The 17,360-nt window shown below is 35.7% G+C and overlaps 1 protein-coding gene across 2 annotated transcripts in view; it reads right to left on the bottom strand.

Annotated features, from left to right (window-relative positions):
* The window catches only part of MEI4 (meiotic double-stranded break formation protein 4), a 183,001-nt gene that overhangs the window by 63,505 nt on the left and 102,136 nt on the right, over positions 1-17,360 (bottom strand). Inside the window, exon 4 of one of the 2 annotated variants that reach the window (XM_019729687.2) lies at positions 2,441-2,572. The exons of the other annotated variant lie outside the window; for it this stretch is intronic. Within the exon in view, the coding sequence (XP_019585246.2) occupies positions 2,441-2,572 (132 nt within the window). The remainder of the gene's footprint in view (positions 1-2,440; positions 2,573-17,360) is intronic. 2 annotated transcript variants of the gene reach the window in all.

The following is a 17,360-nucleotide window of genomic DNA, read 5'->3' as shown; positions in this document are numbered from 1 at the left end:
ATTATCTACTTTGTGCCTGGTCTCTCTTTCTCCTGTCGATTTTACTTGCCACACCATAGAAACTTTCTACTGATTTCATAAAAATGCTATCTTTGACACCTTCGTACTTATTCTCACCTCAAGGCAACAGGTTAGTTAACGGGCTCCAGATTGGAGCTAAGATTGGAGTTAGGATTCTTTAACATTCATATAAATATAAACATTCATGCCTCTTTTGCCATGTGACTTTTCCACATTAACAAAACACTATTTTTTTTTTAAATTAAAATAAAATACATTGATAAACCAGCTTTCAGTAGTATAAAATTTCAGCAATGTCTGATCATAAGGCTGGTTCTGTGAAATTCACACACCATCTAGATATCTAGAGAAGCCTGTAAACTTTTTAATAAAATTCACATAGACAAAACAGAACTTACGAAAAACAAATCTTTTGCTTTTATAGATATTCACCCTCTTGATTCTCTGTAACTATTCATTTACTGCCTGGGTTATCCTAGATGTGGAAGCTGCTTGGATTCTATCTAAAGGGAGGAAGAAAGCCCCTCAAAGAAGGAGTTACTCACAACATTTTCCAACAATGTCCCAACTGATTGAGAAATTAGAATCAGTGTCTTGATTTTTGTTCTCAGTTTTGAACAGCCAAAGAAGGCAGGCTCTTAGAAAATCAATGTTAGCAGTCTATGGAGGAGCCACTTTTTCAAAGTTATTTTCAAAATAAAGACAAAACCAAGGTGATTATGTCACAAGATGATAAATATACGATAATCATGATAAAAGCATTCCATCATTCCAAAAAGAATGATAGTTACAAACTCAAATTGTAATCAACTAATAAAGAAAAGACTCTAAGCAGGGGACTACAACGTACATACTTGTCAAGATATTAGGAGAGTTTTATCCTCAGCATCATATAAACAATTTTTTCAAGACCCAAGAAACTGCATTCAAATAAACACAGCTATAGAAAAGGATGACAAGATAAAAGGATACCAACCCACTTTCTCAAAACTCCAGTTCATAGTACATTATACGAGACCAGACAATTAAGTTCGTGAACTCATCCTAGAAAAAGTGCTACATACCTCATTGCTGAATATCACTACAGTCACCTTTGAAGTACTCCCCTTGGGAAGCTATGCACTGATGCCGACACCTAGTCCACCCTTCAAAGCAGCTTTGGAACTCTTTTTCTGGAATGGCCATCAGAGCTGCATCTATATGATTATCCTCTCTTTTTCAACTCAAAGCCATTTTTCAAGTTGTTCCTTTTCCATGAAGTCTTTTTGGGAACTTGCACCCTACCTTGATCACTTAGCACTCTTGATCACAAACAGCACCATGCATTTTAACATTTCTTTTTCTTTTTCATTAGTAAATGTGCCCTATTTCTTTCTCAAATTGACTTCTTGCTCCTTGAGTTCAGAAAAATTTCTTTTTTAAAAAAATTATCTAACAGAGTTCTTAAGAGAGTTTACCATTTAGCAGCCCCTTGAAAAATTGCTGACTAGATGATTTACCGTGTCATTCATTGAATTCAATTAGGTTGGTGCAAAAGTAATTGCAGTTTAAAAGGTCAAAAATTGCAAAAACCTCAATTACTTTTGCACCAACCTAATATTTTGGGATGGTGTCGTTAAATGTAGAGAACTTAGATGTAAGTACTTGGTTAAAAACTATGTGAAAGTATATACACATATATTTTTTCCTTCCTAATTTTTTCCTCTTTACCGAAACATTTGTACATGCCTCTGATTTCCTTTATTTGTGCTTAATTGTACCATAGACATAGCGATGATATTAAATGAGCTAACAAAGTGAACACATAACATAACAGCATCAACATTAAAATACAGTAATGACTGCTGTTCCTTAGACACATTTGCCACCAGTGACATAAGACTCTGCACAGATAAAAGGGCTTAGAGCACTGGTTTTCAACCTTGGCTACACATTGGACTCACCTGGAAAGCTATAACCACAGTGACCTTCATTTAATATCAATGGCATATGGCTTGGCAACAAGATATTTAAAAGTCAGCCAGATGATTCTTGTGAGCAGTTAGGAAAGTGAACCACTGGTTAGAGGCTATGCTCCCTTTAACACCTTCTCCTGTTCACTTTTCTCTCACTGCTTGACTTTAGCATCGTTCTCCTTGCTTGGAGATTTAAGGCCATTCGCCTAAGTATTCCTTTGCTGTCACCAGTGGTATGTTTGGCACACATACACAGTAAAGACAATAAGATGGTATTATTTTGAAAACCACTTTCTGAAAATATCTTTCTGTAATTTCAGCAGGCAGTAATAGTATTCATATACATTAGAAATAAGTTAATAACTAAACTATTAGTCTCACAAGAGAAGTGAGGAGACAAGGAAAGAAAAGGCTATAGCTGTAATACCTATAAAGGAGAGTGACAGTTTCAAGTTGTAAAGTACCTGATTGATGGTACCCAGATCATCAGTGAAGCTATTTACTTCTGACAGAAGCTGAGATATTATAGATTTTCTCAACAAGTTGCAACTTCCCAGGGTTACCAGACTCTGAGCGACATAATGCTGCACCTGAAACTAAAGATAAAAATGAGTAGATTTCTAGTTTCTATCAAGTCACGTGAAAACATACTCAGTGGGCGTTTTCTAAGACGTCACTACTCAGTTCCATTCTGTGGGGAGTACAAAAAGTGTCAACATAATTCTGGGTCAGTTTCAAGCAAAATTGTGAAATAGACAAATTATACTAATATAAGTAATAACATTATATATAGCAGTTAATGTTTTGAATTGTACGACAAGGTGCTGAAATGGAAGTTTTAGCTGAAGTATCAAAAGACAACACAATTGTTGGAAGATAGACTACATAGAGAATGAATAAAGGAGATGATAAAACAAGACTCTTAAGCCTTTACTGACTAGATATAGATGTAGATATAGATAGATAGATAGATATAGATGATATAGATATAGATAGATATAGCTATAGTTATAGATATATAGATATAGCTATAGTTATATATAGAGAGACATACGTATAGATATACATATAGATATAGAAAAAGGGTGAGAGGGAGGGGTTTGAAGATGTTGGGGAGAGCTATTGGTTTACTATGTGTCCCACTTCCACACTGGACAGGGACAGTTGGGACGGACTTCTCTATTCTCCACTCGTCAAAAGCAAGCCACTTTAGAGTGAGGAGAAAAAATGAGGGGCTCTGAATTTTCATCTAGAGGCAGCAAAAGTACTTACCATTAAATAAATTTAAAAGGACAGTGGCAGACTATTTAATATAATAAACTATTTCACATATAGTTATTAAAAGAAAAGCCATTTGATTATTAATCACATGAAGGTATATATAACTCATAGCTGGAATTTCATTCAATTTATCCTTTAATATATTGGGAGAAGGGAGGCTTCACGGAGAATCTCAAACCACAGAAACAGTATCTACCTCGTGATTGCTCTCTGTGAGCTTACAATCATACTGAGGAGACGTTGCCTTTAGATGTAAAATGTATAAATCAAATGCTAAGTAAATAATGCCATATGAAACTAGGAAATTGCAAAGTGATTTTGATGGCAGACACTTGATAGAATTGTGCAGATTAAGTTAACTTACTGGTGCCTGACGCTATGTTACCATAAAAATGGTTAACATAGCGTCAGGCACCAGTAAGTGCTCAATAAGTGTTAAATGTTATTATAATGTAGGATGATAATATAAAAGCACTGAAGGTTATATAAGGTTAATTTATTATCCCTTGAAAAGTTAAATACTAGAAATAAAAACTATTTTTCTAGAGTTAGTACAGTCCAATTAGAGAATATTGCTGAGAAGAAAGTTTCATCATAGAGAGATTTTTCTTAATATAGCTATGAATGCTTGTCTCCCCAATATGACTGAAGTTCATAAAAGAACAAAGACTAAGTATATCACCATTAAGGTAATTAAAAATTCTGTGAACATTGTTATAAAAAATGGCCTCTATTCTTCCTTATATTTTACTTGACATTTGCCTTTCTGTAAATATAGTGCAACTTTTGAAAGAGGCTGCTGAGGAGGCCCTGGCTGCAGCATTATACGTGAATGAGGCTGAGGCTTCTGTGGTGCAAACCGTGGAAGGGCTCGTGCAACACCCATGCCATTTTATCCTGTTCTAGCACATCTTCCTGGATTTCAGGGACTGAAGAGCTAGAAATAACTTTTCCTAGATTCCTCTGCGGTTAGGATTGAATATGATTTGAAGTACTCATTTGAGACCTTGATTTAGAAGTGCCTTTCGGAAGACGAGAAGCAGGGTATGGGGCATACACTTTGTCGGTGAAGGTTGTTGTTGTCGCAGAGGGGGCATGGTTCTGGCTCATACTGCAGTTATTAAGAACTTTTGCAAGTTCTTCATCCTGGTAGAAGCAGCAAGATGCTACCTTGGTGGCCCAGTGGTTTAGGGGGGTCATTCTTATAAACTCAACCTTCCCCAAAGTGCTTTGATCTATATCGTCACCTGGAAAATTTGCAAAGCTCAGTACCACACTGAAGTCCTGAAATATGCAGGAGTGGAAATTCCTACCCACATGCCCAATAAATTTGTCTCTTTTCACCTGTGCAGAATAGAAGCATTTTGGATAATATCATAAACGTAATCTGGTGGTGTTTCTATTTACACAGTACTACTGTCCCAGATGTAGTTCCTTTCCTGGCACAATCAATGCTGCCCCTGATTCCTGTTAAGCAGGTTTTGATCTGGGAGGTGTTTTTTTTTTTTACTGTCTCAATAAAGATAAAATGAAGCAGTCTGCATTCAGCTAGGAGACAGCAGTATACTTTTTCTGTCCTATTTAAGGCTAGGTCAGCTTGCTCTGTGCTGTTATTTAGTTCATAGGATTCTGATCATCAAATCATTCCATAGGACATCATGCTCCTGTACTGTAGTGATGATGTCATGCTGTATGGCAGTTGTTTTGAAGACCCTAGCAAAATATATACGTTCCAGACAGTGAATTGAAGAATTCAGGTGCCTGATACACTTGAGATGCTTCTGGGTCTGATGCATCATGGAACATACCCTCTGAAGTGAAAAACAAGTTGCTTTAGTATGTGTCTCCTATCACTAATAAAAAGATATAATGCTTGAGGCAATATAAATCCATTTGGTTTATTTCTCAGATGCATATAAGTGTATTGAGTAAATCATAATGCTGTAAATGTTGAGAAGGGCCCAGAGTAGTATATAAAGATCTCTAGCTGTTCTAAGTTGGGGAAGAAGGAGCTCCACTACTTGGACCTTATGACCAATAAGATCCCAAGTTCCTGGAGCTGAACCAGTATACTATATGAAGGCTGTAGCTGATTCTAATAAGAAAATCACAGAGGAGGGCCCTTGGGTATACGGAGAAAGTCACACCTTTCTTGACAAGTAAATATTATCCTTTATAGAAAAAAAAAAAATCCTTGCTTATGTAATTTTCCCCCACTAGAGACTCAACGCCTGGTCATGGGAGACCAAGTGATTTATATGCCCAGAGCTGCTCATTTGAACTGGGTGTTATCTAAAGTCAGGTATGCACAGCAATACTCCATCATTAAGTAATTGTACTATATACAGTATTGGGATTAGCAGGAACTAAATGCAGAAGTAAGTGTTGCTTAAGCAGTTAGTTCCAACTAGAATACCACTCCTTATAAGGTTGAATAGTAGGAAATTTATGTTCTCAACCAGTGACCAATATATGATGCTTTTTCTCCCCTAATACATGTGTTCAAGAACTCAAGAGATGAAAGTAAGATTGGGAACATTCAATATTACATCTTATGATTCATTGACAAAGTGTTCTTCCCATCCTTGTGACATTGGATCTTGTTTAGAGATCTGTTAAATAGACCAGTGAAAACGGTTCCTACCAAAGGACCCAACAACAATGGTTTTGGGAACTGGAAATTGAAATTTCCAGCTGGCTATATAGCGTTCTTCATGCATTCTACCACTGGCATAAAAGGGACCCATGTGTTGGCTGGGGCAACGGATCTCAAAGGTGTAGGAAAATGGATTTATGATACAATGGCAACAGGGAAGATTACATCTGGAAGCCAGAGATTACACTGTATTACTCATGTCCAAGTGATAGAAGGAAATAGAATACTATATATATATATATATATATATATATATATATATATATATATATATATATATATATATAATATTGTCTTACATGTGGATGGGATACATATGACAATGATAGCATAAAAAAAATGGGCATGAGCCAATTATCAATTTATTACCTCTTAGTTCCAAATTCACCCTTCAGTATATGATCTTCAATAATGGACAGATTATTTTAAACATCCCTTTTTCACAAGAGCAATATATTAGGTTTCTCAGCAGAGGATGCTGAAGGCTCACTGCAAAAGGAAGAGGCTTTCCTTCTGCTTCTGGCTGCTGCGCAGTGGGTTGGTGGTGTGGATATGAGGACATGTGGTGGGGTTTAACCCCAGCTGCCCATTCAGAACATTAAGACCCTCCAAGTTCAGCCTGGCCTGGCAATAATCCTACCATGACCCTGTCTACACAAAAACTCGCAACCTGAAGTCTGCCTGCCCACACTAGCACCCAAACTCCTTGTGTAAGCATCAGGATGGCTCACAGGCAGCCCAGAAGTTTCCTGCCAACATGCTCGTTCCTCTGTGGCTTTCCGGGTGACCTTGAGCATTCCCACTGAGCCCCCACTCCCTCTGCACACTCATGTGATGGATTGCTGATCACCTGAACCCTGCTGCATGAAAAAAGCACATGCTGATATTTGTGGGATGTGATTTAAGAAGTTCTTGGAGGCACCTACATTCCAGTCCATGCTGCTATGGCAGTGCTGGAGAGGGGGCGCTGAGCTGATGGGGACAGAGTGTAACAGAACAGACTTGATCACCTCAAATTGCTGCTTCACGTTCAGATCAGGCAAGGAACAAACCTCGAAACCACCAACAAGTCCAAAGAGGAGAACACTTAAGTTGAAGACACAACACGTGATCTGAAACACGGAGTTCGTGCCCACTCAGAAGCGTTGCAAGAGCACCTCCCAGTGCTGCTAGGAATCTGTTTTCTTCAGTGCTGTACCGCGGGGTTGTCCGGTGCAGCAGCACTGCATTCTTTATTAGCCTGACAGCTCAATTTCTCTTGCTCTTTTTTTTTTTAAACACTAGCAACTTTCATCCTTTGAAGTGTGTACTGAAAAAGAAGGATCAGCAAATATGACCGAACGTGCAATATTTGCTTATCACTGCAAGATGAGCTTTGATCCAAACCTTCTCCGCAACACCGAAAACAATGGGTACCCCAATGGTAGCAGCACTGCGTGAAACTGGGGTTACTGAAAAACTGTTAACCTCTTAGGGATGTATTCAGTGTTCAGAACATCAAGCTAGACTTTTCCTCCACTAGTCACAGTATAAGTACCTGGCAGGACTTAAAAGTAGGAGATGATGTTGAATTCCAGTACCATCTGACTGGACTAAAGTCCCAGAGGAGGAGCAGTGTGTGGAAAGACTTCCAGAATCTGCTCCTTTGGCTTTAGCTCCCGGAAATTCCATCTACAGTGACTACCGTGGCAAGAGACTGTCGGGTGCCTCTATCCTAAGAGTACTTTCCAGGTTAAAAATGGAGAAAAAAAAGTGAAATTTAGGAGAACATGGCCAAGAATGCTTAGATCAAGCTCCATTGTTGGCCAGAAATAGGTATGCATATATATATATATATATATATATATATATATATATATATATATATATATATATATATACTGACATATGGTACAGTCCAATTTTTCACAGCAAAGGTTCTAAGACGGCCTTTTTCATAGAAGGGCTTTTGCTCTAAAGAACATGCGTATATCTGTGGACAGAATTCTGAAAACTTCCTCAGAGACACCACTAAGTGGAAATCTACAAACTAGAGCTTAGCAAATTTCCAAAGGGAAGACCGAGGTTTTGAAAACACTGGGGGGGAATTCCAGTGCATTTGGAAAGGCAGTAATGATAGACAAGTTCAGCCCTTGTCAGAAGAACAGCCAGAGGAAACCCCTGAAAGCAAGTACAGCGCAAGACAGGAGAATCTGAGAAGAGGTCATGTTTGAACACCTATGATCTACCTGTAAACAGTAGGATCTCTGTTTTGAGCACATAGTAGTAAGGAACTGAGAAGGCTCACAATGCAGGGAACCAAGCAGAGGGATATAGGACAGGAACTCAGTTTCCATGCTTTCCAGATAGGGAGTATGGCAAAAAATATGAGTTTTGTTGCTGCTGTTTAGATTGTATATATAAGTGAGATCATATAGCATTTTTCTTTCTTTCTCTGATTTATTTCACTTAGCATAATGCCTTCAAGGTCCATCCATTTTGTTGCAAATGATAGGATTTCCTCATTTTTTATAGCTGAAATATCCCATTGTGTATCTATACCACAATTTCTATATCCACTCTCTTAAGCTGTTTCTATGTCTTTACTATTGTAAATAATGCTGCTGTGAACATGGGGGTGAATATGTCTTTGTGAGTTGGTATTTGCATTTTCTTCATATAAATACCCAGAAGTGGAATTGCTGGATAATTTGGTACTCTATTTTTAGCTTTTTCAGGAACCTCCATACTGTTTTCCATAGTGGCTGCACCAAAATGTACAGTGTAACCAACAGTGCACGAGGGCAGCTTTTCTCCACATCCATGCCAGCATTTATCCCTTGTCTTTTTTATGATGGCCATTCTAACGGGTGTGAGGTAATATCCCATCATGGTTTTGATTTGCATTTCCGTAATGACTTGTGATGTTGAGCATCTTTTCACATACTTGTTGGTCTTTCGTATATCTTCTTTGGAAAAATGCCTATTCAGGACCCATTCTTAATTGGGTTGTTGTTGTTATTCTTGACTATTGAGTTGTGTGAGTTTTTTTATGTACATTTTGGATATAACTCCTTATCAGACATACAGTTTGCAAATATTTTTTTTTCCCCCATTTCATAGGTTGTCTCTCATTTTGTTGATGGCTTCATTTGCTGTGCAGGAGCTTTTTAGCTTGATGTAGTCCCACTTTATTTTTGATTTTGTGCTTTAAGTGTCACATCCAAAAAATTATTACCAAAACCCAGTCAAGAAGCTTTATTCCTATGTTTTCTTCTAGGAGTTTCATGATTTCGGCTTATTTAATTTTTTTTTTTATTTTTTGTCATTTTTTTATCATTGATTATCATTCATTACTACTGCCTGTGACTGAGCTAGTCCCCATTATCACTTAGATTTCAATGAAGAATAAAAGAAAGAAATTTTTGCTTCAGGGATTTTTTTTTTTTTTGGTGGGCACTTTACTTTAAAAAAAAAAAAAAAAAAAAAAAAAAAAAAAATGAAAATGAGCTTGACCTTTGAAAATAATGATAAACAAAAAATAAAAATAAAACATGAACATCATATAATATTATCAATATCACATATCAATGGTAAAAGAATAAGAAGAAATGAGAATTAATTGAAAATGAATATTAAAAATAAAAAATAATAAAGATATAGAATTAATTTTTTAATAACAAAAACAAAAAACACCCTAAACCCTAACCCCTATTTTTTTTTTATTTTTTTTTTTTATTTTTTTATATTTTTTTTTAACACAAATGGCTGTGGCTGGTATGGCTGTACTGTGTACTGTACAGAAATCATTTTCATCTATACTATATAGGGATATATGGGTTAATATTGAACTGCACAGAGTCAGGGCTCTGACAAACTATATTCCTAGACATTTAAATAACGCATAGCTATATAGCCCTATAATGCCAGGAGATGGACACACACAGACACCTTTCCCCCCTTTTGCCCTATTTCAGGACTCTTGATAATGTACCTTAACACTAGATAATTTAGTACATTTTAATGCATTGCTAAATTCTCAAGAAAGACAGAAAAAAAGAAAAGAAAAAAAAAGAAAAAAAAAAAAAAAAAAAAAAAAAAAAGAGAAAAGAGATTCAGAGAGGTTCTTTTTTTGCCTTATTTGCAGCAAGTACCAGCAGCAGCAGCCAGCAGGCCAGCTAAGGCCTGGCCCTGGAGAGAGTGAGAGAGAGCCGAGATTCCTTTTTAAAAAGGGTTAAAAAAAGTAAAAAAAAACATCTGGAAAACAGGAAAAGAAAAAAAAAAAATAATAATAATAATAATAAATAATAATAATAATAATAAATAATAATAAGTGAGTCATAGTCACCTCAGCCATGTCTACATTGGCTCTACAGTTCAAATTAGCACTACTGAGTATTCCAGGAAATCCCAAGCTGAGAAAGTTCTCTGCTTCTTTACAGATACAAAACAAACACAACTTTTTTTCCCCTTTTTTTTATATTTATATATATATATATTATTTATTATTTATATATTATATTTATATATATATATATATAATATATATATATATATATATATATATATATATATATATATATATATATAATATATATATATATATATATATATATATATATAATATATATATATATATATATATATATATATATATGTGTGTGTGTATATATATATATATATATATATATATATATATATATATATATATATGACCACAGTAGTTTTTTTTAACACTTCACATAATTTTTTTTTTTTTTTCATGGTGATATATAAGATATATCATCTTAGCATCTGTCAAGTATGAATACAGGATGATTAGCTGTAATCACCATGCTGTACATTAGACACCCAGAACTTATTCATCTGGAAGTTGTACCTTTGACCAACATCTCCCCATTACTCCCATCCCACAGCACTTGGTAAAAGCCATTCTACTATGTTTCTATGATTTTGGTCTCTTTAGATTCCATGTATAAGTGAAATCATATACTATTTGTCTTTCTCTGACTTATTTCACATAGCATAATGCCTCAAGGTACTTCTATGTTGTCACAAATGGCAAGATTTCCTTCTTTCTCATGGCTGAATAATATTCTATTACACACACAGCCCACATCATCTTTATCCATTAACCTATATACAGACACTTAAGTTGTTTCCATATGTTTGTATCTTCACTATTATAAGTAAAGCTATAATGAACATGGTGGTACATATTATCTTTTTGAATTGTGTTTTTGTTTTCTTTGGATAAATACCCTGAAGTGGAATTGCTGGAAGATAATATTTTTAGGAACCTCTGAAGTGGCTGTACCAATTGTCATTCCTACCAACAGTGCACAAGGGTTCTCTTTTCTTCAATTCTTGCCAACACTTGGTTTTTCTGGTCTTCTTTGATGATAGCTATTCTAACAGGTGTGAGGTGATACATCATTGTGTTTTTAATTGCATTTCCCTGACTAGTGATGTCGAGCATATTTTCATGTACTTCTTGGCCATGTGTATGTCTTCTTTGGAAAAATGTCTATTCAGACCCTCTGACCATTTCTTAATTGGATTGTTTGGATATTTTTTGCTATTGCGTGGATGAGTTCTGTATTTTCTCCCTTTCTGTAGGTTACCTTTTCATTTTGTTGACTATTTATTTTGCTGTGCAGAAGCTGTTTCATGTCATGAAATCTTAATTAATTTTACTTTTGCTGCTTGTGCTTTTGGTGTCATATCTAAAAACTCATCGCCAAACCAATGTCAAGGAGTTTCTTCCCTACATTTTCTCCTAGGAGTTTTACAGTATCGGGACTTACAGTTAAGTCTTTAATTAATTTCATGTTAATTTTTGTGAGTGGTGTAAGATAGAGATCTAATTTCATGTTTCGACATGTGATTATCCAGTTTTCCCAACACTGTTTGTTGAAGTGACTATCCTTTCCCCATTAAGAATTTTTGGCTACCTTGTCAAATAGTAGTTGACCGTATATGCAGGAGTTTATTTCTGAGCTCTGTATTCTGTTACATTGGTCCACATGTCTATGTTTATGCCAGTACCAAACTGTTTAAATAACTTTGTAGTATAGTTTGAAATCAGGGAGTATGATGCCTCCAGCTTTGTTTTTCTTTCTCAGGAATGCTTTGGCTGTTTGGGGTACTTTCTGGTTTTATACAAATTTTAGGATTTTTTGTTTCTATTTAAGTGAAAAATGTCATTAGAATTTTAGTAGGAATTGCATTGAATCTATAGATGGCTTTGAGTAGTATGGACATTTTAACAATATTCTTATCCATGAATATGGTGTATTTTTTTTCCATTTATTGGTATCTTCAGTTTCTTTCATCAATGAAGTTTTCATTATAGTTTTCAGTGTACAGATCTTTAGTTCCCTGGTTAAATTTATTCCTAATATTTTATTGTTTTTGATGGTACTGTGAATGGAATTATTTTCCTTATTTCTTTTTCAGATATTTTGTTGTTACTGTATAGAAATGCAACTGATTTTTGTATATTGGTATTGTATCCTGTAACTTTACTGAATTCATTGCTTAGCTGCAATTTAATAACACTTTGAAAAAGCCTTGCTTGGTTGGTTTCAGTGGCTTGGTTTACAAATTCTGATGAGCTAATTCTTACACACTGGCTGAGATCTCTGCAGTCTGTCAGCAGTGCAGTTCAAGTTGGTATCAAAACATGGAAAGTGAGCACAACAAATGAAGACACTGCCTGGGTGAGTGAAAGAAGCACCGTGTAACGCTGAGCTGAAAAACATCTTAAGCCACAAGATACGTGAGATCTCTCTCCCCATGTTACCTGATACCTTGGCACTAAAAGCCAGTCTGCCTGCATTATTTTGGCCTGTTTTAGGGAGGAAAACAAAAAGAGAGACAGAGTGAAAAAAGTAAAATCATTTTGGAGAAGAATCAATAACTTTGGGGAGTAATAAGAATAAGATTAGAGAAATAAAAACAGGTTTTAGAGTCTCTAAAGGCTAAGTTAATTATTGCTTTGTTTGTGGCATGTAGCAAACTTCCTTCAGGCCAGTCCAGATTGCGGGAAATGAACCTGACTGGCCTCAGTGACCATCAGAACTCAGGTCAGCAGAGGGGTAAACAGAAACACAACTCCGATGATTATTTGCTATCTGGCAGCTAAGGTCACCCAGAATAAAAGAAATGAAATCCAGTGGTCCTAAGCCCAAGGATTCTCTTTGCGACTCAGGGAACTTAACCATTTCTATCCTCACAGAGGGCTACATCTTTCAAGATGCAGGGTACTGTCACGAAGGATAGCTTCTGTCAAGTTTCTGTTTCTCAGGAACTTCTCTGAACCCAACCATAGAGTGGGAGAAGAGAACATAGACAGTAAACTCTGACAGTGGTCTTAGTAATATATTTTTGAAGTCCTCAGGCAAAAGCAACAAGCAAAAATAAATAAGTGGGGTACATCAAATTCCACAGCTTATGCACAGTGAAGGAAACCATCAACAAAATGAAAAGGCCACCTACTGAAAGAGAGAAAATATTTGCTAATGATATATTCGATAACAGGTTAGTAACCAAAATATATAAGGAACTCATAAAACTTAAAACAAAAAAACCAACAAAAAAACCAAGAGAACAAAAAACAAAACACAAGCAATCCTATTCATAAATGGGCATAGGCCCTGAATAGACATTTCTCCAAAGAAGACATACAGCTGTCCAAGAGACACATGAAAAAATACTCATCATCACTCATCATCGGGGAAATGCAAATCAAAACCACAGTGAGATATCACCTTGTACCCATCAGAATGGCTATTATCATAAATAACAACAATGAACAAGTTTTGGCGAGAATGTGGAGAAAAAGGAATTCTCATGCACTGTTTGTGACATTGTATACTAGTGTAGCCATTATGGAAAAGAGTATGGAGATTCTTTACAAAATTAAAAATAGAACTACCCTCTGACCCAGCATCTCCACTCCTGGGTATTTATCCTAAGAAAATGAAAATACTCATTCAAAAATATAGACACTTGTTCACTGTAGCATTATTTATGATGGCCAAAATATGGAAGCAACCTAGGGGTCCATAGGTTGATGATAAAGAAGATGTGTTAGATGATAAAGAAGATGTGATAGATGATAAAGAAGATGTGTTATATGTATAGAATGGATTATTACTGAGTCATAACAAAGTATTAAATCTTGCCATTTGCAACAACATGGATGGACCTAGAGGGCATTATGTTAAGTGAAGTAAGTCAGACAGAAAAAGATAAATACTGTATGATTTCACTTATATGTGGAATCTAAAGAACAAAACAAAGAAAAGAAACAAAAACAAACTCATACCGTGTTTCCCTGAAAAGAAGACTGGGTCTTATATTAATTTTTGCTCCCAAAGATGCATTAGGGCTTATGTTCAGGGGATGTCATCCTGAAAAATCATGCTAGGGCTTATTTTCCAGTTAGGTCTTATTTTTGGGGAAACACGGTAGATACAGAGAACAAACTGACAGGGGCACAGATACAAAGGACAAACTGATGGGGGGTTAGATAGGGGTCAAGGTGGGAGGATGGGCATCAAAAATAAGTGGATTAAGAATACAGACTTCTAGTGATGGGGATGTAATGTACAGCAGAGGGGATATAGTAAGTAATAGCATAATATCTATGTGATATTATGTGATGTTTATGTGAAATAGTGAGATGGTTGATAGTGATCACTTTGTAAGGTATAAATGTTGAATCACTATGTTGTACACCTGAAACTAATACAATATATAAAATATATATATCTATATGTATATGTGTATACATATACATATACATATCTACTATCTATATCTATATTTATATCATCTATATCTATATACATATATATATTTTTTTCTTTTTTTAAGGAGGGCACAGTTCACAGTGGCCCGTGCAGGGATCGAACCGGCAACCTTGGTGTTATTAGCACCACGCTCTAATCAATTAAGCTAACCGACCAACCCAGCTAATGTTGTAAAAATGCACAGAAATATAATGGTGCCTAGGGTTTAGCTTGAATAATAAAGTTAGTATTTCTTTTTTGTCCTCTGTTGTTTCTAGCTGCTAATAAACTGAGTCCTTGATTTTGTGTGAAAAGGAACTAGGATGTGAATTATAGCCTGAGGGGTAAGCAAATTTAGACTTTAAAAGATAAATATGATGATGACAGTAAGAATTTCTTCAGGACAAGCTGGAATTGAATATTAAACAAGAGAGCCTTCTAAACAGTGGTATTTACAATAAGTTTACAGATCAAAGCATCATTTAGAGCAAACTGTTTATATGTTTACTTAAGTCATGTTCGAATACTTATATTGCCAATCCATCTTTGGCTCTTACTTGGTTTGAAGCTTTGACTTAATATTCTTAAACAACAGTTTTTAGATTGAATTGGTATGGGTCATTCAGTTCTGAAATGATAAATTCGAAGCTCAAAAATTCTCAATAATACAGTAAATATTTATCAATAATAATTTAAAATATCTACTTATAAGAGTGAATATGAAACAAAAGTTGAGTTGACAATGTGTTAAAACATCTAGGCAAGGTAGTATTCTAGCTTAATTCAGCTACTAATATTGTGTAGGAAGTTACATTGCATATACAGTTATGTGCCTACACGGGAGAATAACAACACACACTGCTATGTATGCATGGGTGAGGATGAACGAATAAAACCGAAGCTGCCTGATGAAGACAGGAGGCTTGCTTACAGAAATCTTAAGAATGAGAAAGGTTAAGTAATCAGTTGTTACTCTAGAATAAGTAGAAATCAAGGGCAAAACAAAGCAAACTTTTATAAATAAGAAAAAACTGCTCAGTCTAAAATGTCAATACGAAAAGAAGTAGTAGCCCTTTTTGTTAATAAAAATGTCTTAGTCATAAAATATTAGCTCCATACTTCTAGTGTTCACCAGAAGTGATATAATGGGTATTATGGAGATGGCCTTAAAGGGATCTGAGCCAGTGCTAAGGATAGTGAGGGCACATTCGGAAATTAGTTTTGGCCTCTGGTGGACAATAAATCTGCCTCAGCGCAATAGAAATCAGTCCACACACCAAAGAAAAGTGAAGTCCCTGATGAGAAACAAAATCAAAGCCAGTCCCAGGGGTCGGAGGAAATATCTCCAGTCATTTGCATGTCACTCTCTTGAAAGAGTCTCCCAGGCCATTCTCTGCTGGTTACCTGTGCACGCTGTGGAAGCCCCTGACCCCAGACTCTGGCTTTGCTGCATCCTTGATACATAAAAGAAGTTATTGATACTTTAGGGAAGCCAACATGATTTCTTCTTCCTATAATCACTATCATTTTTTTTTCTTTTGTTTTATCCTTTGTAGCAGGACAAGGGGCCATTTACAGCTAGTGCTGATTAAAAGATAGGTAGACTCTTGAAAATAGCTAGCCTGTGATCCATCTGTAAACAAATTCACAGTTGCTACCTTTTTCTTTTTATTTTATGTGGGGAACAGGTAATGGAATATCTAAGTGAAAACACGCCATGCCTGCCAAAATACTAAATTCAAACCAAGGGCAAAGTTTGTTAGAAGTATCCAAAGGATATGGATATACACTTTAAAATTATACATGTTTTTTTCCAGATGGTTTCCTACTTCATTCTACCCCTGATCAGGATTCCTGTTTTTATTTTCCTCACTAAAACAGCTCTCAGTATCACCTCATGAGAAAACCCAGTTTTGAATGTGCTGAAGGCCTGAACCTTCTACCAAAGGTTCTTATTGGATTGCACTCTTTATACTGTCCCACACAGTCCTGGGCTCAGCTTCCGTCCTGGGATCTTGCAAGGGTATGATGACTGCATTTTTAATTTTTATATCTCTTCATTGCAAACTATAAAATATATGTAGAAAAGTGCTTTGTTACATACACACACAAGCTTTCACATTAGGACAAATAGTTAAAACATAAACACTCATGTAAGTACTACCCTGAGGTCAAGAAATAAAACTTGGCTAGCACCCCTCTACACCTCTCTCTAGAGATAAACACTTTTTTGTCTTTTATGCTAGTAACTTCCATTTTTGAAATAGTTACATCAGACAAGAAAATTACAAGCCAGTATCCCTGATGACCACACATGCAAAAATCCTCGACAAAATACTGACAAACCAAATTCAACACTATATTAAAGGGATCATACACCCTGACTAAGTGGGGTTTACTCTGGGGATGCAAGATTGGTTCAACATCTGCAAATCAATGTGATACATCACATTAACAAAATTAAGGATAAAGATCATATGATCATCTCAATAGATGTAGAAAAGGTGTTGGACAAAATTCGACACCTATTTATGATAAAAACTCTCAACAACGTGGGTATAAGGGAACATACCTCAACATAATAAAGGCCATATGACACGCCCACAGCTAATATCATAATCAATGGGGAAAAGCTGAAAGCTTTTCCTCTAAGATCAGGAACAAGATGCT

The sequence above is a fragment of the Rhinolophus sinicus genome, linkage group LG05 (genome assembly GCF_036562045.2).
Source record: "Rhinolophus sinicus isolate RSC01 linkage group LG05, ASM3656204v1, whole genome shotgun sequence".
NCBI lineage: Eukaryota > Metazoa > Chordata > Mammalia > Chiroptera > Rhinolophidae > Rhinolophus > Rhinolophus sinicus.
This window is presented reverse-complemented; position numbering and strand designations above follow the sequence as displayed.